At 38.3% G+C, this 25,089-nt stretch overlaps 1 protein-coding gene across 12 annotated transcripts in view; it reads right to left on the reverse strand.

Annotated features, from left to right (window-relative positions):
• The window catches only part of PDE1C (phosphodiesterase 1C), a 485,518-nt gene that overhangs the window by 77,846 nt on the left and 382,583 nt on the right, over positions 1-25,089 (reverse strand). For all 12 annotated transcript variants that reach the window (XM_074340964.1, XM_074340965.1, XM_074340969.1 and 9 more), the window contains 7 exons: positions 24,762-24,875; positions 22,747-22,929; positions 21,718-21,784; positions 17,082-17,198; positions 15,186-15,326; positions 6,722-6,822; positions 4,076-4,204 (listed from right to left, as the gene is read on the reverse strand). In XM_074340964.1, the coding sequence (XP_074197065.1) occupies positions 4,076-4,204; positions 6,722-6,822; positions 15,186-15,326; positions 17,082-17,198; positions 21,718-21,784; positions 22,747-22,929; positions 24,762-24,875 (852 nt within the window). The remainder of the gene's footprint in view (positions 1-4,075; positions 4,205-6,721; positions 6,823-15,185; positions 15,327-17,081; positions 17,199-21,717; positions 21,785-22,746; positions 22,930-24,761; positions 24,876-25,089) is intronic.

Consider the following 25,089-nt stretch of genomic DNA (forward strand, 5'->3'; position numbering starts at 1 on the left):
GAATAAAGCTGTGATAAGTATTCATACACAAATCTTTGTGTGGATATATGTTTTCATTTCTCTTGGGTAAATACCTAGGATTAGAATAGCAAGTTGATAAGGTAGCTCAGTGTTTAACTTTGTAAGAAACTGCCAAAGATTTTTCAGAGCGGTTATGTCACTTTGCATTTTGATCGTCAGTATACGAGAGATTCAGTGTTTCTACATTTTCGTCGTTAACATTAGTCATTCTATTTTCAGTCATCACTACAGGGATGTGTAGTGATATCTTGTGGCTTCAATTTGTGTTTCTTTTGTAACTAATGATTTCAGGCTCCTTTCATCTTTTTGAAGTCCATTTGTATATCTCTTTTTTTTATTAGGAGATGTCTGTTTCAAACCTTTCTCTTTAAAAGTGAGTTGTTTGTCTTATTATTGAGTTGTAAACATACTTTATATATTCTGCATACAAATCCTATGTAAGATAACTACGTTGTGAATAATTTTTCCTACTTCTTGGCTTGCTTTGTTCTTTTTTACCATGTCTTAACAAAGAGCAAACGTTTTTAATTTTGATAAAGTTCAATTTGTCAAACTTTTTTAATGTTTCATGCTTTTGGGGACCCATCTGAGAAAACTCCACCTACTCCAAAGACTTTGCTATGTTTTCCTCTGGAAGTTTTACCACTTTAAGCTATTACGTTTAGGTCTATGATCAGTTTTGAGTATGGTGTGAGGTAAGGGTCAAAGTTAGTTTTTTCCATGAGGATATCCATTTGGTCCAGCACCATTCGTTGAAAAGATTTTCCTTTCCCCCGTGAACTGCCTTGGCACCTTTGTCATAAATCAATGATGAATCAATTTCTGAACTCTCAGCTCTGTCCCATGGATCTGTAGGTCTATCTTTTCACTAATAAAACACTGTCTTGATTACTGCAGCTTTATCATATTTTTTGACATCAGGTAGTACGGATCCTTTTACTTTGTTCTTCTTTAAAATTGTTCTGCTTGCACTTATACATAATGCTTGAATAACCTTCCAATTTCTAACATAATTCTGCTGAAATTTTGACTGAGATTTTGTTGAATCTCTATATAAATCTGGGAAGACTTGACATCTTTACAATACTGAGTCATCTACAACATGACAATTTATTTAGGTCCTCTTATTATTTAGGTCCTCTTTAATCAGCAATGTTCTGTAGTTTTTAGTGAACAAGAGTTATTCTTGTTTTTTAAAATTACTATAAGGTATTTTATATTTTTGTGCTATTGTAAAATAAATTATTTTTATTTCATTTTCCAAGTTTACTGCTAGTCTAGATACAACACAACAGTTAGAGGTGCCAACTCCCCATGCAATCTAAAATCCACATATTACTTTTGACTCCCCCAAAACGTAACTACTAATAGCCCACTATTGACCAAAAGCTTATTGATAACATAGTAAATTAACACACATTTTGTAATGTTATATGTATTATATACTGTATTCTTACAATGAAGAAATCTAGAGACCAGCAAATATTATTAAGAAAATTGTAAGGAAGAGAAAGTATATTTACAGTATTTATTGAAAACAATATGTGTATAAGTGTACCTGCACCATTCTAACCCATGTTATTCAAGGGTCAACTATATATACACTTTTACATTAACCTTGTATTCTGTGGCTTTGAAAGACTTATTATAAGTTCTAGTAGCTTCTTTACAGATTCTTAGGATACTCTACTTAGACAATCAGGTAATCTGCTAATATAAACATCTTACAGGGTTGATGAGAGTAAGATTAGGCATTGTTGTCTTATTCCCAATCTTAGGGAAAAGCATTCAATTTTTCACTATTAAGCATGATGTTAAGTATAGGTTTTTCATAGGTGCCCTTTATCATGTTGAAAGTTCTGTTTCTAGTTTGCTGAGAATTTTTATGAAGAATGAGTGTTGAATTTTGTCAGATGCTTTTTATGCATCTATTGAAATGACCATATGCTTTTCTGGGTTTTTTTAATATGGTGAATTATTTTAACTGATTTTTTAAATGCTGAACTAACCTTGCATGCCTGGGATAAACCCTACATATTAGTCAGGTTTCTCCAGAGAAACAGAACCAAGAGGATGTACACATATATAGGAAGAGATTTATTATACGGAATTGGCTTATGTAATTATGGAGGCTGACAAGTCCCAAGGTGAGTTGGCAAGCTGGAGACCCAAGAAAGCAAATGGTGTAGTTCCAGTCCAAGTCCAAAAGCCTGAAAACGAGAACTGATGGTGTAGGTCCAATCTGAAGATCTGCAGGCTATTACATGTAAAACGTAAAAATCTTGTAGCAGTATAGGTCCATTTACTAATTACCAGTCTTTTTGTTATAGTTGTCTTTATGTTATGGTTTTTGCATGTGTTACACCTCCCTACATTATAAACCCAGGAGATGATATTATATTTTTTATTGGTATTGGTCATATGCACTTAATTTAAAGAAATTAAGAAAAATAGCCTTTTATATGTACCCAGATTTTTACAATTTTATTCTTTCCGAAAAATCTGATTTCCCTCTAGTATAATTTTCCTTCTACCTAAGGAACTTTCTTTAGTATTTCTATAATGAAGGTCTGTTGGTCATAAATTTCTGTGTTTTTCCATTATCTCAAAATAATGTTATGCCATCTTCATTTCTAAAGGATATTTTCACAGGTTAGAGCATTCTGTGTCAACATTTCTTTTTCCCTTTAGCACTTTAGAGGCGTTATTCCACTGTCTTTTGGCCTCCATGATTTCTGACAAAAAGTCCACAGTAATCCAAATGATTTCCTTGAATATAATGTGTCTTTTTCCTCTAATTTTATCTTTGATGCTTGGTAGTTTGACTATAATATGTGTGTAAGTGTGTTTTTCTTTGAATTTATCCTGCTTTAGGTTTGCTGAGCTTCTTTAATCTATAAAGCTATATCTTTCACCACATTTGGGGAGTTTCTAGCCATTGTTTCTTCAAATATTTCTTCTGTCACATTCTCTCGTTCCGAAACTTCAACTCTCCTTATATTTGACCACCTGAAATTGTCTCACAGGTCCCTAAGTTGCTCATTTTCAAAAAATCTTTTGTTTTCCACTTCTTCAAATTGTATAATATTGATTGGTATTTTCAAGTTCACTGATTCTTTCTTCTGTCTTCTCCAACTTGCTACTTAGCCAATGTAGTGAATTTTCAATTTAAATGTTTTTCAGTTCTAAAATTTCTGTTTGTGCTTCTTTAATTTCACTGGTTAAGTTTTACTGTATTTTATTACAAGCATATTTCCCTTTACCTCCCTGAGCATAAATAATGGCTTTAAAAGTCCTTCACTGATAATTCCAACAGTAGTTCATCTTGGAGATTGCATCTATTGATTGTCTTTTCCCTTACAAATAAGTCACATATTCCTGCTCTTATTTCAAAGAAGTTCTTTAGATTGTCACAGAACTTGAGTTTCCCCCTATTTCATTCTCTCTTTTCTGAGGTTCTAACTTACCTGCTAGCAGCTCTGGTTGTTCCTACCATGGTTTATCTAGCCATAAAAATAGTGGAGGTGTTTGTATAAATATAGTTTCAGCCATTTACTGTTGCTGCCTTGACTGAGACTGCCTTCAGCATAAAGTCACAAAAATGTCACACTCACCTCATTCTGTCATAGTCTCCAAATACGGACACCCCTTCAAAATGTGCCTGATTTTTTTTTCACTCTTTAGAGGCCTCAAACCACTGGGGAATGCATCTGTTTGTTTGTTTGTATTTTGTCCATAGTTTAGAGTTGTTATTTGCAGGAGGATTACTTTATTAACAGTTAATCTGGCCGGCTGAAAGTGGAATTCCATGTTATTCCACTTTGAAATGCACTAAATATCTCGTAATACATTAATTTTAAAAAGTCGTAAAAAGTCTAATGCATTTACATATCCCAATAGAATCTATCAGATATTAAAATTGCTTTTCTACAAAGATATAGGGTACTAAATATACGTTATCTTTCAGTTAATGGATTTCTTCAAAGCAGCTTGGTTCATCTCTCCTCACAGTTTCTTTCCTGGTCTCCAACTCTCTCTCTCGTCTCATCCTTACCTCCAGTCGTCCTTTGAGAGGTTGATCAAAATATTCATTTCCTCATCCTCTTGGAGAAGGCGATAAGCTGCACTTAAATGGTGATTTTCCAACACAGACCTATCGTTGTACAGAATAGCGGGGTCAGACCTGCACAGAAAGCCAAGCAAAATAATTTAGGATGTTAAACAATTGAGATTTCTCTGGTAACTCTCTCAAGGTAGAATTACCATCTTTTTTTTCCCTGTGTTTAGCAATTATCTTTGCCCCTATGTCCTTTATGTCAATCAAAAAGCTAAAACTAATACTACAAATTACCTATCAATATATGTGGGTATGTTAATGTCAATATGTAGATGGAAAACATGTGATCTCCAACCTGAAAACTCTCTGAAAACTGTTCTATAACTACATTTCAATTATCTGTACTAGTAGCAAAGGTATTTTTTTTTAATGTGGGTCAAGTCAAGCTTCCTTATATTTTCTCAAACAACTTGAATATTTTTTATTCAAGAAAATAATTTATTTCAGTTATTCTTTTATAAGAATTTTAGTTATAATTCTCTGAACACATACCACCAGGCAGGGACAGTTTGCAAATTCCTCTGGTAGTAGCTTGATCTTAAAGTTTTTGCCATGCAGAAGCAATACATGGAAGATTGAGAGTAAAGAATATAAGAATTAATGACAATTGTGAGTCACTTTTGCAAAGACCGTTCCACAGCTGAATGACACCAAACACAGGGCTGTATACTACTTCAAAATCCTTAATTTAGTGACATCTCAGATTATTGCAGCTTATTTGTTTCTCATTGAGGAAGTCAAGTCCCAGAGATGTAAAGTGACTTCACAGAGCCCCACGGTGGCTAAATGTCAGGATTGAAATGAAGGCGAGATCTTCTGACAGTTGGGCCATTGTTCCCCAAGATAACTTCTGCCTCATTGGCCAAACTTTGAACTATACCTAGCATGCCTTTAACATGCTAAACTTAACATACCATCGAAGGACAAAGAAACTGGTCACAGACTTTGTTTTCTAAACAGGGAGCACACGACACGCTGAGCTACTTCAGATAAAGTTCCATTAAAGAAAGCCAATGTTTAAATTTCATTCCAAACCAAACTTTTCCCACTCCCATGGGGATAGCACAAAACACACAAATCTGGAGGTGAAAGATCTGATCTCATATCTGTTAAGTAAGGAAGGCACCAACCAATGTGTATTTCGTGACATTAAGCTATTTTCCGTCTCCTATAATTAAGCCCATTTGTTCTGTGCTGTGATGGGTTTTGATGTTGGTCTCCAGCCAGGATCCGTGTACCGTGTTCCACCCACCTCTCTTCCCTCAGCAGGTGCAATTCAGCACCACCTCTATCCTCAGAGTTAAGGCTCCACTCGCAGACGTCCGTGAAACAGAGCTGCTCTGTGGAATTCCCTGTGTTAAAGACCTCACAACAGAACTACAAATGGCTGTTCTGCAGCAGCTGAGGTGACTCTGTGTGAGAAGAAAGGGGGTAGGAAATGAAGCGAACGGCTTAAGTCCTTTTGTCTGCGTCCGTTCTACTGAAGTTGCCCTTGCGAACACAGAGCAGACGATACTGTCTTCTTTTGTGTACCCCATAATTAAGTGTTGGGTTCATTCAATACAAGTAGATGGATTTATGAACACAAACCTATCTGGAGTGTGCACCTGCTTTTTCAAGTGAAATCAGCAAGTATTTCTTTGGTATTCAACTCTCACCCTTTCCCGTTATATTCTTTCTCTGTGCCAACTCTCCCTAAATTCTAGCTTCTTTTCACTCCTATGTCAAGGCCCAGTTAATCCTATGGCAGATTCTCTCCAGTTCCACATCATTGCCTTCAGAGGAGGTAAGTCCTCATTCCAGAAGAGGGCAGACAAGCTTTCGTCTTAAATGAAAATGACAATTGACTGGTACTGCTTGCCTGGAATTCCGTGCTGAGAGGAATGCTAAGGATATATCTGCAGCTAGTAAGGAAAAATACCAAAAATGATTGGTGATGTCTGTTAACAGTCAAGAGGTTCAGAGTGGAGCTCGTGGACGCGTATTTAACATCCCACTCAGAGGTCTGTGTTTACCTATGCAGTTCACGAGGGAGGGTGCACAGGGCACCCATAGTGAAGGGGGCCCACGTGAGACAGCCTAGCTCCCCAAACCCGGTGCCAGGCAGGGATGCAAGCACTGAACAGAGCAGAGTTGAAACCAGGGAGAATGAGGAGAGCATCACCAGAATCCCAGAGATCAGAGGGTAAGAAAGCTCGGTTATTCTTCATGTCAACAAAAACACTCCAATCCTTGCCTGTCCTCACTGATTAGTCTACACGACATCTGTGCCTTTATGTAAACTGTCCCACCTCCTATTAGAAACAGGCAGAGTATGCATAGTACATACATAAATGACAAATAGCTAGCATTAGCATAGAGAGGGAAAGGAGACCCACATTAGAAGTGAATAAAATATGAGGACAAGGAGCAGATGGCTTCTTCATCGAAGCTGACCAGGCTGATCTGTTGTTTAAAAGCTGACTTTTCCAGAAACGTAAACTAGAGCCACCGTGCACAAGAAAGGTGACGACACCTTTCTGGCTTATAGAACTTTATCCCTGGCCCCCTCTTGCCTCTTCTCCAAACATTTCACGTCCTCACCGGGTCTGAATGTGGAAATTGTTGGTGGTCCCGGTGTGCTCGTAGTCATGGATGGCAGCTGAGAAGATTATGGCGAAGATCTCCAGCTCCGTGAGCCAGTTCTGGAAGGGAGGTCAGAGAGTCATCAGAGTCATCAGGTCATCGGTCTCTTTCTCAGTCTTCAGCTTGCTGACAACACACACACATTTCTGCATTTCCACTCCACAGCTGGCGAGCTGTTGCCAAAAACATGTTTTCTGACAGACAGAAATGCTTTTTGTTGTTGTTGTTTTTTTCCTTCTGTAAGGAGCCTTGGGGATATATGATTTGAAAACAGCATGCCCAGCTGGGTTGAAAAAGCTAAATAGTAAGTTTTATTTTTTTCAGGGAAGCAAAAAACAATGAACATGCAGATATTAAAAGCCCTCATTGCATCTTCTCTCAAATTCCAAGTAAAGTTCCTAGGTAGGCACAGAAAAAAATATATTAAAATTTCAATACAATACCAAGAACTAAGAGTAATGGAAAACCCAATGTCTATCTACTAGAAAGAAAGTTGGCAGGTAGGACAGATGGAAAAATACCACCTGGCCTGCTGCCTGATGGATGCTAAAGTTTGAAGAGACTTGTCACCATCCACACCACCAAAATTGACTGTAATTCAATGGTCCTCAAAGTGTGTTCCCTGGATCAGTAGAGTTAGCATCACCTGGAAGCTTGTTAGAAATACAAATCCTCACAATGGGATTTATAGATGATGTAATACAGAATTGTACACCTGAAATCTATGTAATTTTACTAACAATTGTCACCCCAATAAATTAAAAAAAAAGTAAAATAAAAAAAATTAAAAAAAAGAAATACAAATCCTGCCCCATGCCCACTGAATCTGAAACTCTTGGTTGTGGCCCCCAATCTGAGTTTTAGCAAGCCATCCACATAATTCTGCTGCATGGGAGAGTGTGTGAGAACCACAGCTGTGTTTGAAGCTCTCTTAACTGAATTCCATTTCAGAGACTTTGTGCATTCATTGCTGCTTCCCCTCCCTTCTGTAAACCATTCTGCTCAAGGTCCCCATGATAGAACATTCATGACTATGTAGTAGCCCACCCTTTGGTACCCTCTACTCACTTTGTTTGCTAGTTGAATTGATGCTTACAAATGTTAGTGTGGTTTATTCCAAATTAAACCCTGTTTTGACAAATTGCATTTATCAGAATTATGTAATTAAATATGACATAAACCAATAAAATCTGAACACAAAAATGGAGTTATGTCCATAGAACCTAAGTTCAATTCTTTAGACTATTACTAAAAGAACTGCTGTCAAAAATAGGTGTGAAAACTGTGAAAGAGTAGAAAACAATTATAAAACTTTAGAAAGGCTCTGAACTTAGTTTGCTTCATAAGTGTCTTTAAGTTCTCATTTCACTCTGAAGAAATGAAACTGGAAATCTTAGATGGGGCAGGGTACATGCAAGACAAATGTGAGTTCCCAAATCGGCAGAATTCAGGAAACAGCCTGGGGTCTGAACTAAAGATCAGCAAACAAAATATATTTATTTGAGTTCGGTTAACACTAAATGAGTAAAAAATGAACAGATCATTTTTTAATAATTCTCACTTTAACTGTTTTTTTCCAATTAACTACTAATTTTGGTCTTCATCTAAGAAACTTACTGAGAATTAATACCATCTTTGAAGATAAGGGAAAAATATAAATGAACAAACTACATGCAACCTATGAAAAAAAATTTCATAGTTATAGAAAGACTGAGCATAGTAATAAGTTGGAAAAAAAACTATACTTTTGAAAGTGATTTTTAGCAGAATCCAGCATGAAATGTCAGGAAACTTTTTGGCATCCTAGATAATATGCCTCAAAAATAGAAACTGATGTACGAAAGACAGAAAGACATACAGGGAAAACAGACTAAGGTGACAAAGAAACAAAATTAAATGAAAAAGAGATGGGTAAAATAAGTAAAAATTACAAGAAAACTAAAGCTGCAAATCATACCCTGAAAGCACCAAAGGGCCTCTTCTCCACGGTTAACTTAGGGAGCTCACTTTGTGTCAGGCCTGTGTACACATAAAATCTCATGCAATACACACAGCTCCATAAAGGTAGGTTATCTGTTGTCATGCCCATTTTATAGATGAGAAAACTGAGGCTGAAGAGGTTTAGTGACTTACCCAAGGTTACATGAGTAGTTATTGGACAAGCCACACAATACCACTCCATAGTTCCTACTCATAATCTCTAAGTCTTATCTCTTTTGGATCATTGTTCATGTGTTTACTCAATTTTACATAAAATTATATAGGTAGAATATAATATTACACATTTTTCTTGATATCTTCTGTATATATATATACTTTTTTTTTTCATTTTAGCAATGTCTTTCTTTTCTTCCCCAACACCCTATCCCCACCCATCTGCCCTGCTCCCACTACCCACTCCCCCCATATAGCTTTCTTCAAGCTCATGCAAAGTTCATTTAACATTTTATAATAAGATTATGAATGGGAGACAGTGTACCACCTAAACAAATCTGAGTCACAGAGCATCAGCCCCTCCAACAGAAGGTGTCTCAATATCTACATAATTACAGCTCTCACATGACAGGTATCAGTGTAATTTCCCCCCTTACCCAAATATACTAACAAGATCCTACCTTGGGTGTAACCTACTTCTAATACACACCAAAAACAACAAATAGATATAAACAAGCGTGCAACAACAACAACAACAATAAAACCATTGTCTTTAAAACTCATTGTAACACCCTGGCTTTTCAACAGCCCCTGCGGGTGCTTAGAATCAGTTTTGCTATTTGGAATAAGAGAAAGGAGAGATGGTATCTGGCAGAAGAAGAAAGGGAGGGTGGATGGGAAGGGGAAGGGAATGAGGGGAAGGAAGGAAGGAAAGAAGAAAAGAAGGAATGATATGTGAATGACCGAGTTTCTTTAGTAATATGTTTCCACCCTGGTACTGGTTTCCTATTGCTGCCTTAGCAAATTACCACAAACGTAGGCTTAAAGAAGCCCTCCCATTTATTGGCACACGGTTCTGGAGGTCAGAAGTTGTCACAGTATGGCTGGATGTTCTGCTCAGGACCTCACAAAGCTGAAATCAAGGTGTTGGCAGGGCTGCCCTCCTTTCTGGAAGCTCTGTGGAAAAATGTGTTTCCAGGCGCTTTCAAGGCATTCACAGAAATCATTGCCTTCACATGTTTTCCACTTGGCTCCCTCCATCTTCAAGCTCGCAATAGCTGCTTGCATCCTTCTCACACTCCTGTCACATCTCCTGTCTTTTAAGGGCTCCTATGATTATATCAAGCCGCTGTGGAGAATCCAGGATAATCTCCCTATTTTAAGGTTCTCTGATTAGCAGCCTCTACTGTATCTGCCAAGTCCCTTTTGCCATCGAATGTAACACATTCACAAGTGTGACACCAGAAGGCAAAGGACATGGGGGCCAAAACTCTGCTGAATACAAACCCTAATAAAATTACTTAGTGCCCTTTAAGCAGATGCCACTTAGATATCCTTAGTGCTTCCTTTACAAATATGATGGTATCATCTAGGATCACACAGCTTCTCTCTTCCAAAATACATAAATAAATAAATAAACAAATAAATAAATAAGCAAAAGGAAAATTAATGGCACCTTGCCCAATAAAAGCAATGAGAGGGGCCAAGGGATAGCTTTGGAGTTTGGAATCTTTTGACCTAAATGAGAGGCAGACTGGAGCTCGGAGTCTGATTCCTATCTAGCCAATCAACAATTCTTCAATCTAATTCTGTTCAAGGGTTTTCTCTTAGAAGTGAGCAAAATAAATCTGAAAGGGTTCAGACATCGTCTGGCATCCCAGTTAAACAACAATGAGTAATATAAACAGATTACAATGATTTTGAGGCCCAGACATCACTTTATCAATGGGATGTTTTGATTCCCTGTGTGTCTCACAGTTTGTAAAACTGAAATGATTTCAAGCATCTCCCCCTTCTTGGTTTGTGTTGAAAGGTTAGAGTCACAATATGTTCTCCATTCATCAGAATGCTCCCCAGTGGTTTTGTAAGCTTGCCATGAAAGAAGTTTGTTTTCAGCCGCATTTCTAAGGAAGAGTGGGCAGGAAGCAGTTTCTATATCTGAGAATTATTCTGAATATGGCCTGCATTGATCGTGAAAATCCAACGGCAAGTGAGCTCACTTAAGAATAGTGTGCCGTACGCGATGCCTGGCTCCTCTGACATGACATTTATGTTAACGAGGACGTGCATTAGCACAAATGCTGGGGAGTTTTTCTTGAGGGCCAGAAAAATCTGTGCATGATTCACCTTGATATCTCGACTATACACAGTAGGCACTAACTAAATATTTGTTGAATCGATGAGTCCAAAATACATTTTCACATCTAGTTTGATCCTCACCACAATACTCTGAAGTATCACATGAGGATACTGAGGTGTAAGAATATCAGGGGCTCTCTCTCTCTCTCTCTCTCTCTCTCTCTCTCTATATATATATATATATATATATATATATATATATATATATATATATATATATATATATATATATATATATTTTTTTTTTTTTTTTTTTTCCCATAGGCGTTGCAGAAGCATGGCTAAATATTTAAATGCATGGCCTCAGAAGTCAGACCTGGAATCAAATTCTGGCTCTGCTACTACATTTGTTTCCTAGGGCTGTGATAACAACATGCCGCAGACCAGGCAGCTTAAACAACAGAAATTTCTTTTCGCACAGTTCTGTAGACGTACAAGACCACGGTATTGGCAGGGTTGGTCTGTAGTGAGAGCTCGCTTCCCAGCTTGCAGACGGCCACCTTCTCACTGTGTCCTCGCATGGTCTTCCTCTGTGCATGTGCATGTCTGTGTCCTAATCTCCTCTTATAAGGACACCATTCAGATTGGATGAAGGCCCACCTGTATGGCCTCATTTTACCTTATCACCTCTTTAAAGTCCCTGTCTCCAGATACGGTCACATTCTGAGGCACTGGGGATGAGAACCAACATATGATTTTGGGAGGGTACAAAATTCTGCCCATGACAGACTTTATGACAAGGCAATCTTAATTCTGTGAAGGAGTTTCCCCCTATTTTTCTACTGAATTTGTGTCACTTTCTCATTGGTTGATTTGTTTATATAAGATAGATAGATAGATAGATAGATAGATAGATAGATAGATAGATAGATAGATAGATAGATAGATGATAGAATTTCCTCAAGTACTTCCTTCATTTTGATGATGTGTTTTATCCCACAGAAGGTTTTAACTTCAACATATTCAAATCCATCAATATTTTGTTATATAACTTTTGTGTTTTGAGGCTTACTTAAGAATTTCCTTTTTCAAGGTTATGAACATATTCTCGTATTTTTTTATATGATCAAATTTTTATTTTTGGGCTCACATCTTAATCATTTTGTCTAATACTTGACGAATGATTCAAATAGGACAAAAACATTCTGTCTTTTCCAAATGAACAACTACCCCCCAAACATTTCTGAACTGAGTAATTTTCCCTATTGTGTTGCTGTCTGTAGACATGGGCTCACCTTCTCACCTCCAGTGCTTTCTTAGTTGTAGTCTAGTCAGTGTTCCACCCTGACCAAACCACTGAGACGCTTGGCAAGGGTACCAACAACTCCCATGTCACGAAGGCAATCGTTACTTCCCTATCCTCATCCTACTGACCTTCCATCATGTCCCACACAATTTACCATTCTGTTTGGGGGCCTTTTCTTTCCTCAGCTTCCATGACCCACACTCTCTTGGTTTTTCTCCCAACGTCCCTGGACACTCCTTTTTAGTTACTACTGTTGGCTCTAATTCTTTACGTTCATTTTAAACTTTGGACTGCTCCAGGACTCACTTCAGAGCCCTTTCTCCTTCTCCATTCACACGCTCTCTTTCGATACTCTCATCTGCTTCCATGTCTTTATGTAATATTGGTGTGCCCGCTACGTCATCTACATGCCTATCCCTGCCTCTTTCCAGAACTGTAGACTCCTTTGGTTTTCTTCCTGCTTGATATCTCCACATTGATGTCTAATAGGGATCTTAAACTCAACATGTCTAAATCAAATTGGTAGTTACAAAATAGTCACGGGATGCATACAGACTATAGTCCATAATGCTGCAAAAACAGGTGAGTATTAGACTAATCAGGGGGATCACTGCACAAATTATATAAATGTCTAACTATGCTGTATACGTGAAACTTATATAAAATAATATTGAATGTCAAGTGTAACTGAAAAAAGTAAATCATTTAAAAAAATGAAAAATCCTCTTGATTCCCCTTCCTCTAAAGCCTGCTTTGCCACCTGGCTCTCTCATCAACTCTGTTTATCAAACCAAACGTCTAAGATGTACTCTTGATTCCTCTCTTCAAGGTTCCAAATCCATTCACCACCCAGTTCTTCTAACTCTACCTCCATAACAGAATTGTTTTCCTTATATCCCAACATTGTCCTCCCTAGTCCAAACCACTATCATCTCCCCAATGGACTTCCACAGTCTTCTTCTATGAAGTCTGCCTCAAAATCCATTCTCTACCAGAGTATTTTTCGAATCTTTATCAGGTCACGTCACTCCCCTCGCTGAAACCCTTTAGTAGACTCAGACTGCACTTAGAATAAAACCCAGACCTGCAAAGCCGGATTTGGCCTGCTTCCTGCCTTCTTCTTTGACCTTATCTTGCACCTCTGTGTCTGATCCCATCTCACTTGTCTTATTTCTGTTCCTTGAATGCAACAAAGCTGTTCTCTCACAAGGGACTTTGTGCTCCTCCTTCACTAATGCTGCTGTCATACTCTTCTTCAGTTCTTAGCATGGCTCAAGCCTAAAATCATAACCATCTCAGATTAACTATTACCTCTGGAAAGAGGCCTTTCCTGACTACCCAACAGAACTCCCAGTTTTCCCTATGTGGGTGCCCTATTTTAATTCTCTGCACAACACGAGTGATAGTTTCTGGTCGATTTTTTCATTCGTCTTTTATCTGTAACCTCTCGCTAGGATGCAAGTTCTGTAAGAAAGTAACTAGCACATAATAAGTTCTCAATAAATATTTGGGTTTAGTTTTTGAAACTCTAACCAATTCATTGATATATCTGTCTATTTTTGCACAAATACCACACTGTTTTTTTATTACTATAGCTTTAGTAGATATTTTCATATCTAGTAGAGTAAGAACTACCCCACCACACACATTGTTTTTCAAAACTGTTTTTTAAGGCTGTAAAATAGATATTTTACATACAGATTCAGCTTATCATAAATTTCAGAATCAGTTCCATGTTAAATCCTATTGGAAGTTTTATTGGTATTGCTTTGAATTTACAGATTAGTTTGAGGAAAACTGATGTCTATATAATATTGAGTGTTTGCATTAAAAAACGTGGTGTATTTCTTCACTTATTTAAACACTATTTTTGTGCCCTTTAATTTAGTTTTACAGTTTCCTTTTCATCAGTTTTGAAGTTCTTCCTAGGTAATTTATAGATCTTTTTAAAAACAATTAGAATATGTGTTTTTCTATCACCCTTACTAATTTTGAGTGTATGAGACAGCTTTCTTATCCAAGTCGTATCTAGGTCTTTTATTTGATCTAATAACTTATAGATGGTTTTCTTGATATTTTAAAGAAGACAATCAAATTATTTTCACAGGAGGCTTCTTCAACTTTTTCAGCTACCATACTGCATTGGCTGAGACCTCCAGAAAAATCCTCAAGAGCAATATCCATGTGGACCTCTCTGCTTTGCTTCATGTTTTCCTGGAACCATCATTAACGGTGACATTTGCTCTAAGTTTCTGGCAGAAACCCTTTATCACATTAAACAGGTTCCCTTTGTGGTGTTTCTATAATTTTTTAAAAAAAATAGCTTTTTAAACAATATTTTTTAAAAAAATCAGCTTTACAATAAGGAAGAACTGAAAACTGATGAGAGATGTGGGGGAAATCCTGAAAAGTTTTAATAACAACAATTCCTAACTACTGAGTTGCCTTTCTGAGGCACATAGAGCACTTCATATTTTTGATACGTTATGCCTAACTGTCACAGAGCTTCTCCAAGATAGAATATTTTTCACCATTTTAGAAATGAGGAAATCCTGACTCAGAGAGTCAAACGATTTATCACGGGTCACAAAATCTAATAAGTAATTAAACAAGGATTTACGTCCAACTATAAGTAGCTCCAAAGCCCACACTCCTCCCCCTGTATTACATTTTTAATACAGTGAGATATTAGACCAAATCTTTTAACGTGCCCTCACCGAAAAGATATCAAATGGGTACTGGGTTTAGGAACTAAAGGATACCCAAAGAATGTCTACCTTGGTGCCAATTCTGAAGACAATTTCAAAGGAAAAAGTCATAGAGACCTACCAGAGAGACCTAGCTGTTTGTTTGTGTACGCCTGGAGTTCCTAGCGGTACTTACCGCGACTCCCGTCTTATAGAGAAGGTAATGCACGGTCTGTGTAACATCGGCGGCATGCATTAGATTGTGGTAAGGATTTTTATGCTTGCTGTATCCTACTTCCAGGGCCTCCACGAATGAGACAAGTGCAGAAATGGGGATCTGAAAAAGATAAGTACGGTTCATTAGCTAGTGATTTAGTTGCTTCAAGTGAAAGGAAAAGTTATAGTACAAGATCATCTCAAAGACATTTAGGGCAGAAGGGTATGTGCTCATTTTTTTTTCTCAAGTAAAGGTTCAAGTCTTTTATTTCTTGAGAAATAAATGAACACACACTGTGCAGCATATTTCATGTATGTATGATAAAACATAAAGTACACCAAGACCTTAAGTCATTAAATAATTGCAAAATAAATACAAGCTGTCACATCCTGAAAACTGTGTCCTTTAGAAAAAGTGATTGTATGCATTGGACACATGAAAAAAACAAACATGTGATAGTTGGTTATCATGGGATAGAAACAGGCTATATGTTTATGTCTTTTACTTGACAATTTATTATATGTACCTAGCAATTTAGAATAATACTTCCAATTAGTCTAACTGTTTTTCCATCTCAAATACATAATATATATATATATTATTTTTCATGTGGCAGAAAGAACAATTGCAAAATGTGCAAGATAAGGGAATATTAAAATAGTCATTGTTTTAGTTTTCTGGGTCAATTCCTTGGTTTTGGGTAAATTATCAAATACAAGAAAGGGGAAAAGGAAAGAGTGTGTTTTCTAGGAGACTAACAATCATGTTAGTAAGAAAAAACGAGGAAAATATTACTGCAATGCTGTGTGAGAGTTCCTTACACGTTCTTCCTTTGTCACATTCTTCCATAGCTACCATTTGTCAACTTTTAAAGATGTAAATATTGCCTTTTAGATATTTAATTATCATTTTTAAAAATGAAGATTCAAGAAACCTTGCTTCTTTGCATTGTTCAGGAGAGATCTATGAACCGCTAGGTAAAGTTGTGTGTATGTATGACATACACACTTACAGAACGGAGCTTTGTTCTGTGTAAAGGGTCTCGGGTATCCACCAGATTTTCAAGCAGGTTTCTGATGCAAAAGAAATTAAAGATCACTGCTGTAAAATACTTCTGGCTGTGTAAGAAATGCACCCCCAAACATGCAGTCCTACAGAAAGCGATTAGGAAATGTGCTAGCCAGAGAAGTCAACATGTTGTAGAAAAAAAAGGCCTGCATTTTTCAGAGGCTCATCCGAGAAGCCTGAGGACCATAATATGACAGATGTCAGCAGATGAATCCCCAGGTTCTCTGGAGAACCCAGCCTGACCTCCAGAGTCTGCAGAATTACAAGCTGAGGGGATTGAACACTGGAAACAATTCATGCTCTTTACTTAAAGTTGAAGAATTAATTTGAAGTACGAATGGCTGGGCAATACCAATGATCTGTCACAGATGATAAGTGAGACTATTTGTCTGCATTTGAGCCAAGTGGTGGGGAAAAAAGTTTGCAGAGACGGCATACGCACACTTTGTCTCCATTACTGTCTCCTTGCTGGTAGTGGGAGATCGTACACGATATCAGGCTGAAATGAGATCTGCCGGCAGAGCAGCAGGGAGCTCTGCTAGTCTGGGCTTCCAGTGGTACTTCTAGAAAGACTGGGATCAAAATGTGTGTCTCCATCCTCTCCCTGGCCAAGGAGCCCCACCAGGCAGGGGAACTGGAACGAGAAGCTCCTCTCACAGAGGAGTTCATGGTAATGACTGCCTGGACGACGCGATCCAAGTCACTCAGTGCAGATTTTGGTCTATAGTACATGGATTCTCTTGGTCTTAGCCCCAAAGTTATGCATGGATGGACAAATATGAGCATTTTCTAAAATTAGGCACTGACCTTGAAACGGCTGATCAGGTCATAACGTGTGAGTAATTCATAGAAAATGAATTTCAGCGCATGATCCCCGCTGGCTTCATTGAGGGAAAAGACATCAAAGGACCACTTGTCCACATCCTGCAGGACCAGGCAGGGAGGAAGAATGCATTAGTCCACAGCTGCTTACACAGATCTCCCCGCTGGGGAGTCGACCTGCAGCCCTCACCCGAGATTTCACAGCCCTTTCCACTCTCAGACTTTTTCCACCCTGGCAGACCTACATAGCATTTACTGAAAATATTAAACAGTCCTATGGCGAATAACAACAGCTATAACTTACCAAGCGCCTATCATATGCTAGGGAGGCTTGGTGATCAGTGACAAGTACGTAATTTAACCTGAAAACAAGCCTAAGAGGTAGGTATTATTAGTCACATTTTAGAGATGAGACAACTGAGGAGTTAGTTTCCTAATTTCCCTAAGACCCATCATGAGTAAGTGCCAGGGATACAAGTGGGGTCTGTACGCAAACGCATGGTCCCCCAATGCCTAAGCTCAGCTCTTTCCATTAAGCCCTTCCACTCCCCCTGCTGGATTTCAAATGTTTAATTCACTTGACAACCTACAGTGCATCCCTACTCTAATGAGAATGTTAACCCACTTTTAAAAGTGTTCAGAAACATGCATGACATAGAAAACAAAATAACGTGTCACTTCAATCCAAACTGTTGAGCTGAACCCCAAGAGAAAGCCTTCATTTCATGGGTCAGAAAAAATGTTCCCACTTCTGGAGTTACTGGCCTGGGGACCTATTTCTCAAATCTGTAAGTCACTTTACTGAAAAAATAAAATAAAACTAAGAGCTAAGCTGAACACACTCCTTATATATCTTTTCAAGTTCAAAGCCTTATTTGTCTATAAATAGGTACTCTAAAATATATGTAACCATTGTCTGATGTGCTTTTGACTTATAACCAACTATCTGTGCATGTGGTAAACAAAAGCATGTTTAACCAAGAGTTAAAGCAACAGTCAATAGGTTTCGCACTGTGACGACAGTCTCACTTTTAGTAAAGAAAGCGTACCGTCATGAGCACAACAATAGGGACCCATGTGAGACCACACCGAGTCCAGGCAAGCTGTCAGATGATGTCCTGAGAGGGACCTTCCTGTCAAGATGCTGGCCTGAGTGCTCTCACTTCAGCCCTTACTGCATCAAACATCATCCATCCATCCCAATTGTGTCCCTCTCCAAACGTCCCAACTGTCAAGGTCATCCCAAGGCCATCAAGGGTCTCTTTCATGGATGCCAGGGCACAGAAAATCTGAAGTATATGTAGGGAAAACCAAGCTTTTCCAAAAGGGGTTCAAACTGGATTGTTTCAGTTCACCCTTAGTGCTGACCTCACCTCAGTCTCCACTATAATAACTGGAAAAAAGTAGCTACAAGTATCGAGCACGTTTTCTGTGCCAGGCACAGAATGAAGTGTATATATTCATTTGCAAACCCTCACAACTCTAGAAATAGGTGTTTCTCTCACCAGTTTTACAGACAGCAACCTCAGAGAGATGACGTGAAATGTCTAATGCCATTCAGTAGCAGAACCAGTCAATAAACCCTCTGACACCCCCTAGTGATATCATCGCCAACAGATGACATTGTAAACTCAGTGAATATATGCTGTGACCCAGGCCACATGCCCTAAATACCTCAACAGGGCCCAGGCCATAGACAGTGGGGCCACTTAAGATTAACCCGAGTCCTAAACTTTCACTGTGATTACTGTAATTGACATTGTCGTGACATCCATTGTCTGACCATTACCCCTAAAGTCAAGTCCATGGACAACTAAGTAGATGTGAAAACACTGTGTCATGTCGGACAGAATGAATAAAAAAGAGAAATGCTATCACTGGAAATAAAGTGATTACTGTAGTAAGAAGTCAATATTTATTCCGAATGTTAGGATTTAGAGAAATGAGAGGATGAGCAAACAGAGAGCGAGATGGATGTCCTCTCTGGCCCCTCACTTTCAAAAGGCCTTAGCGGTGATTGTCGAATTTTACTGTTCTTCAAAACCACGGGGCGTGCTCAGAAAAAATGCTGATTTTCAGGGAGGGGCCTCTGCAGAATCCTGGTGTGGGGCCTAGACTCTGCCTTTTAACAAGCACCTACTTTAACTTTCTTAAACCATTCTTCCTCTCTTACCAAACTTGGCCCAAGGACGACTCCCGTGGAGAAACTGCATGAACTTCCTATTAGCCTAATGTAAAGGCAGCCCGCATCTCCTCATTTCCTCCCACTATAAACCTGGAGTCTATCCAGGGCGTCTCTTTGTAAGTCACGCAACAGATGCCTTTCTAAGGAACAGCACACCTACATTTCCAATAACCCCACCTCAGAAGACTAGAGAAAAAAACATCTCAAGTTAGAAGCTAGTGTATATTGAATGGACAAATGCACCATATTTCAAATTTAGAGATTGGCGGCAGTTAATTATTCTCTTACTTCAATGTTATTATATGCTATGTTCTTACATTCATCACAAAGGTGATGACAGTAGCATGATGGTTATTTTACTGAATTGTAGTCTCTCAGTCTTTGGGGAAATTTTCTGTAACAGAAGACAACAGTAGTGATTCCGTATGAACTGCTTGCAGTAGAGTGGGAATACCTTTTTCTAACAGGCACTACATTAAAAAAGAAAAAAAAAAGTATCTTTGTGATCTCTCCAACTCACCTCCAAATCCACAGCAAATAAAACCAGAGTCTAGGGAGGTGGGAAAATACTACATTGTAAAAAGGTCTTGGACTTCCCCAGTGAACAGAGGTCAGGACCAACAGAAACAGCAGCCTTAGCCTTGTGTACATATCAGCAATCCTTGTCGAGAAGGAAAGCAATTCAGGGAGTTAGTGCTTTTCCTTTGTCTGCATTATCTAGGTAACTTTCCCCTCAGAAAGACATTTGAGAATTACTTTTCTATGAGCATAACATAATAATGCATGAACATCACAGGTTGTTTCACAATTTCTTCAGTTTTTCTAAAGAGAAAAGATGTATGAATTTGGAAGAAATATTTTCATAAATTTCTTAGTACCGGCATAGCCACCTGCATTCATGGTCACAATAAAGGAAGAAATTCAAGATAAAAGATGCTTTTAATGTTCCTAAGACTTGCATTGAATGTTTCAGGTTCAATTATGAAAATCAATGCAACTTTACAGTGGTGTTGGAACCATCAAACCTAGTGTGAAGTGATTTTACTGATTAAATGGAAAATGTCGCTGTAAATCATACAGATGCATTGGGCATTGGAGTGGGGGGGAAGAGGAGTGAGAGAAAACGTGTCTTCTTGCTGCATCCTTCTTGAGAATCCTTCCTGCTCTTAAGATGAGTTAAGAAGAGACAGAAAACTAAGAATCTGAATATTTACAGTCTCACAAATTCAGCTAGTGAATGTCTTTGAGACAAGAGAAAGGGACTATGAAACATATAATCAACGTGTCCCTAAAGGACTCTTTCTTGACATTAAATTGATCAAGAAGCAGTCTCACCCCTGATTCCATGAATAGGTACTTTAGGTCATCTTATGGAAATGCCATTGGGTAATACTTTTTTCAGGTTTCAGAGAAAGACAACAATAGGCACAAGAACACCAACACATGTTCCCCTGAAGCCTAAGCTCAGCTCTTTCCATTAAGCCCTTCCACTCCCCCTGCTGAATTTCAAATGTTTAATTCACTGGACCACCTATGGTGCTTCCCTACTCTGAACTTCTCCACAGCCCCTGAGCAAGTGGACAGGATTCCCCGTGTAGGCATTACGCGATTTCAACCAGCCCAGTGATCCTGAGCCGACACACAGCCCCACCCTCAAATCCAGATGCCGAATCAGCTTCAACACAGCGGGGCTATCCTCAGACCAGTGGGTCTGAATCCACACTCGCCTCGAGGAATATATCCACCTTGGGACTCTTAGAAATATTCTATACAATTCCAAAAGCTTGCCTGATTGGAAGTAATTCTGCAGGATTAAGCCCATTTACACTCAAACATCTGCATGACTTCAAATGGAACTTTTGGTGCAGTGAGAGCCTTGAGACAACAGTAGGCTATGCGGACAGGACTAGGGCTCTGGGAGCATCCATTCATGCCGTAAAACGTTATTGAGAGCTTATTATGTGCCTGAAACTCTGGTATCAGCCTTAGTTCTGCCTCTGATTAACTGTGTCTTTTTAAAAATCTCATGGAGTCTCAGTTTCTTCATCTATGAAATGGACTTAGAGTAGGTAATAAGATAACAGTACAACAGTGATCACCAAAGACCCTCCGTTAAAACCACAACAAATTTGATCTCCTCTGGCCAAAGTCACACTGAGTCCCATACTGACAGAGCACTGCGCAGACCACTAAGTGACTCCAAGGACATAGAAAGAAAGGAAACCCACACCATTTGATTTAATAAAAACTTAGCAAGAGGAAGGCTAAAACAATACTGACACTGTCAGAACACATAAGTGAAAGATAATAAAAGTAAAAAGTCAGGTATGATTGGGAAATCTGCAAATGAAAGCCTCGTATTTTCCTAACGACAAATTTAACTGTACTTTTTACAGGGTACCATGTACGTTGTAAGATTGTTTTCTTTGGTATTACCTTTAATGCTTCAATAACAGCTGGTGGGTAGCTCAGTCCAACCATGTTTGATGTCCGTCGGTACATTCTGGCAAAGTCAGAGAGGGAGAACATGCACAAGCTTATCTTACAAAGATAGCAGGCCACAGACGTGTAACAAGTATTGACAAATAATGAGAAGTCATGTCAACCAGGGACCCGAAAAACCTAAAATTTCTTTTATAACCTTTTTCATAGCATTCAAGTGGCCTAAGTGTTAAATTCAAAAGAAGTCAAAGCAATCTCAAATACATGAAATGATGGAAACAAAAATTAATCTGTGTGGCCCAAATTGGAAATTAAGTTATTAAAATGGGTCACCTCTTTTGCCACAAGTGAATTATAGTACAATATAGACAGTTTGCAATGCAGTATTTTAACCTGGATAAAGAACCCCTATGGGCTATCCATTTAGAGGACATTGTTCTTTAAAACTGTCAAAAACAAGAAGAAAAACATCCCAGGTGAACTGTGGCATTTCTAAAATCAGTAATTGTACAATGAGGATTATAGGAAGAATAAATCCATTTGTATAATAAGGCTTATAGGAAGAATAAATTGATTTCTGGAATCTATTTCCAGGGAAGGGGGGCAATTCAATTTCAGAGAACACAATGGCTAACAAAATTGCAAAGTTTCAAGGAGAACTCAAATCCCTTAAATGAACTACCCTTCCAGGGTCGACAAGCTGTCCCTGATCTGTCCCAAACACAGACATCACCCGCGTTATGTCAAAGGATGATGGATTAGTGATGTCCTCCTTTAAAAATGGGAGACTGACCTCAAACGAAATCTTCTCTAGTTAACAAAAAGAATTCTGACCAAAGGCAAACTTTTGTCCTAACGATGCTACAGAGATTCAAATAGACATGCTTCAGCCATCTCTCATTCAAGACTATCTTTCCCCAAAAAAGTTGAGTATTTATAAAGATGCCAAAACTACATCAAAGCAGATCTTCCAGTCACTGGTTCCTTTTGCTGCTTTGCTCATTGAATGACAACTGCCGTTACCTCTCCACAAATATCCCAGCCTGCACTGCATGCACGATGCTCTTGAACCGCGGCTTCTCCTCACTCCTTCTCAGCATCATTCCCATCTGCCGCGTGAAGGTGGAGGCCAGCCAGTCTCGGACCTCGGAAGGCACCGCATCTGACTGAATGTCACTGAGCTCATCCTCCGTATCCAGAAGTCGCCTGAACACAAGAAACATAACCAGGACACTGAGAGGAGACCTAAAGTTCAAAACAGATGCTCCTTTTCTCCACCCCACCTGTGTACACAGGTGCAAAGACACCAAATTCAAATGGCCACAAAAAATACAGCGTCGTTTGGGTAAGGCTTGTGAAAGCTCACCATCTGGCTTTCAGGTATGTCTCTCCCACAACTTAGGTTTTAGCATGGCTCTCTCTGCCAGACTGGACAAAAGGAGTCAGAGAAAGCCAAATACACTCCATCTTGGGCTCTGTGGGTCACAGATCCATTGCACTCAGGAGCACCCAATATCTTTATTCCTAAAAGCTTTGTGGTATTTGAATGGAATCTAAACCTTCCACTTAAAAATGCATTCAGAGGGAAGTTTATTTCTTAGACAAACCATTGTGGCATTATTTTTGTCTTTAAAAAATGGGCATTTAAAAGACTTTCACTATGGGCAACAGTACTGCATTATAAACTTCAAAGTTGCTAAGAGACTAGATCTTAATTGTTCTCACTACAAAAAAATCATGACAATTATGGGATGTGATGGAGGTATTAGCTAATGCCATGGAGTGATCATATTGCAATATATAAATGTATCAAATTAACATGTTACACACCTTAAACTTACAACGTTATATGTCGATTATATCACAATAAAAATAAAATTTTTAAAAAAGAAAAATAGACTTTTTAAAGTATTACCCAAGTTACGTCAACCCAAATGATGTCAACTGATACTCATTTCAGTTTGAGAGGACATTACAGAAACTTAAATGCCTAAATTCAAGCGAAATTTCCAAAATAACAGTTTCTTTATTTGAACACAGAGATTTAAGTCATCTGTTAGGTGTGCTTAGCTGAGTTTTCATACTTGTTCCTAGGTCAGACCATTAGAATGGAACATAAACAGTAATAAGCTACAATAAAACTTAAAATTATATTTTATATTTATATTAAGTCCTACTAAAAACAGGTAGTAAAAACAGGTGCCAATGAAAATAGATTTTTTCCTTAGACACATCAATTGGGGTGAAGGGGAGAAAATGTCACATGTGAAAAAAAGAAAACTATGATATCAAATTTCCTTCTACGATATCAAATTTCCTTCAATTGGAACTAAGTGTGTCACCAGAAACGAAGCCACACAATTCTTACATTACTGGGAAATCCTTTCAGACTGGAATTTGGCATCGAAATGTAAGACATCATAAATGCCGACAGAGGAGACTGCCTACATTTAAAAAAAGAAGAAAAACCATCTTTTTCATATTCACCATCTCCACATTTTTCAAAAGAAATGTTCTTACTTTCAAATGCACTTAGGAACCGGAAGTCCTTTAATACTTTTGGATGATTCAAGTGGAAAGAGTCTCCTAAGAAAATCAACGAGTACTTAAGAATGAAGGAGGAGCACTGAGTACTTTAAGAGAACAAATGTTTCTCCATCACGTCCGGAGCCTTCACTTACAGATTCTGTGACTTTCAACATGAGTGTAATCTTTGGACTGAGACCAACAACATGCAATAATTACAGTGCAACCCTACATTTGATAAGAAATCTTACCAGACTTACCCTTTCCCCTCTGACCTGATCTCACTCCATTGTCATAATGGCCATGTGAGAGAAGTTCTATTGGCTTCTGTTACATGAGGTGGTACACAGGCTACGTGAAGTCCAAATCTACCCCATTTATTTGTGGAAACTAAAGTTCCAAGACCCATCATTCGAATGCTACCCCATACATGCCACGGGATACATTTCAGAAAAGCCATATAACAGGAAATGCACCATCACTGCCCTAACTTCCTGTCATTTTTAGCTTACCTGGTTTCATCAATGTACACAGATTCAAGCACTGTGGCCGCATATTCCAAATTCTTCTTAAGATCAACCACCGAAGCCTCCCCTCTCTCCAATTGTTTGACCAAAGACCGTAACCTAGGAAGGAAAAAGAGACATAATTCAATTAGAACAGAGGAAACAAAGAATAATCCCACAATTATAGTGACACATTTTTACAGCCATTGACTGTTTTTATTTATCCCAATATATCTGAAAGGAAAATACAAATCTAATGATGGAACTGACTGGTATTTCTCAAGGAGCAAATTATAAAATAAACATACACATTTCTGCCACTGTGAAGCAAGAA

The sequence above is a fragment of the Rhinolophus sinicus genome, linkage group LG09 (assembly GCF_036562045.2).
Source record: "Rhinolophus sinicus isolate RSC01 linkage group LG09, ASM3656204v1, whole genome shotgun sequence".
Taxonomy (NCBI): Eukaryota; Metazoa; Chordata; class Mammalia; order Chiroptera; family Rhinolophidae; genus Rhinolophus; species Rhinolophus sinicus.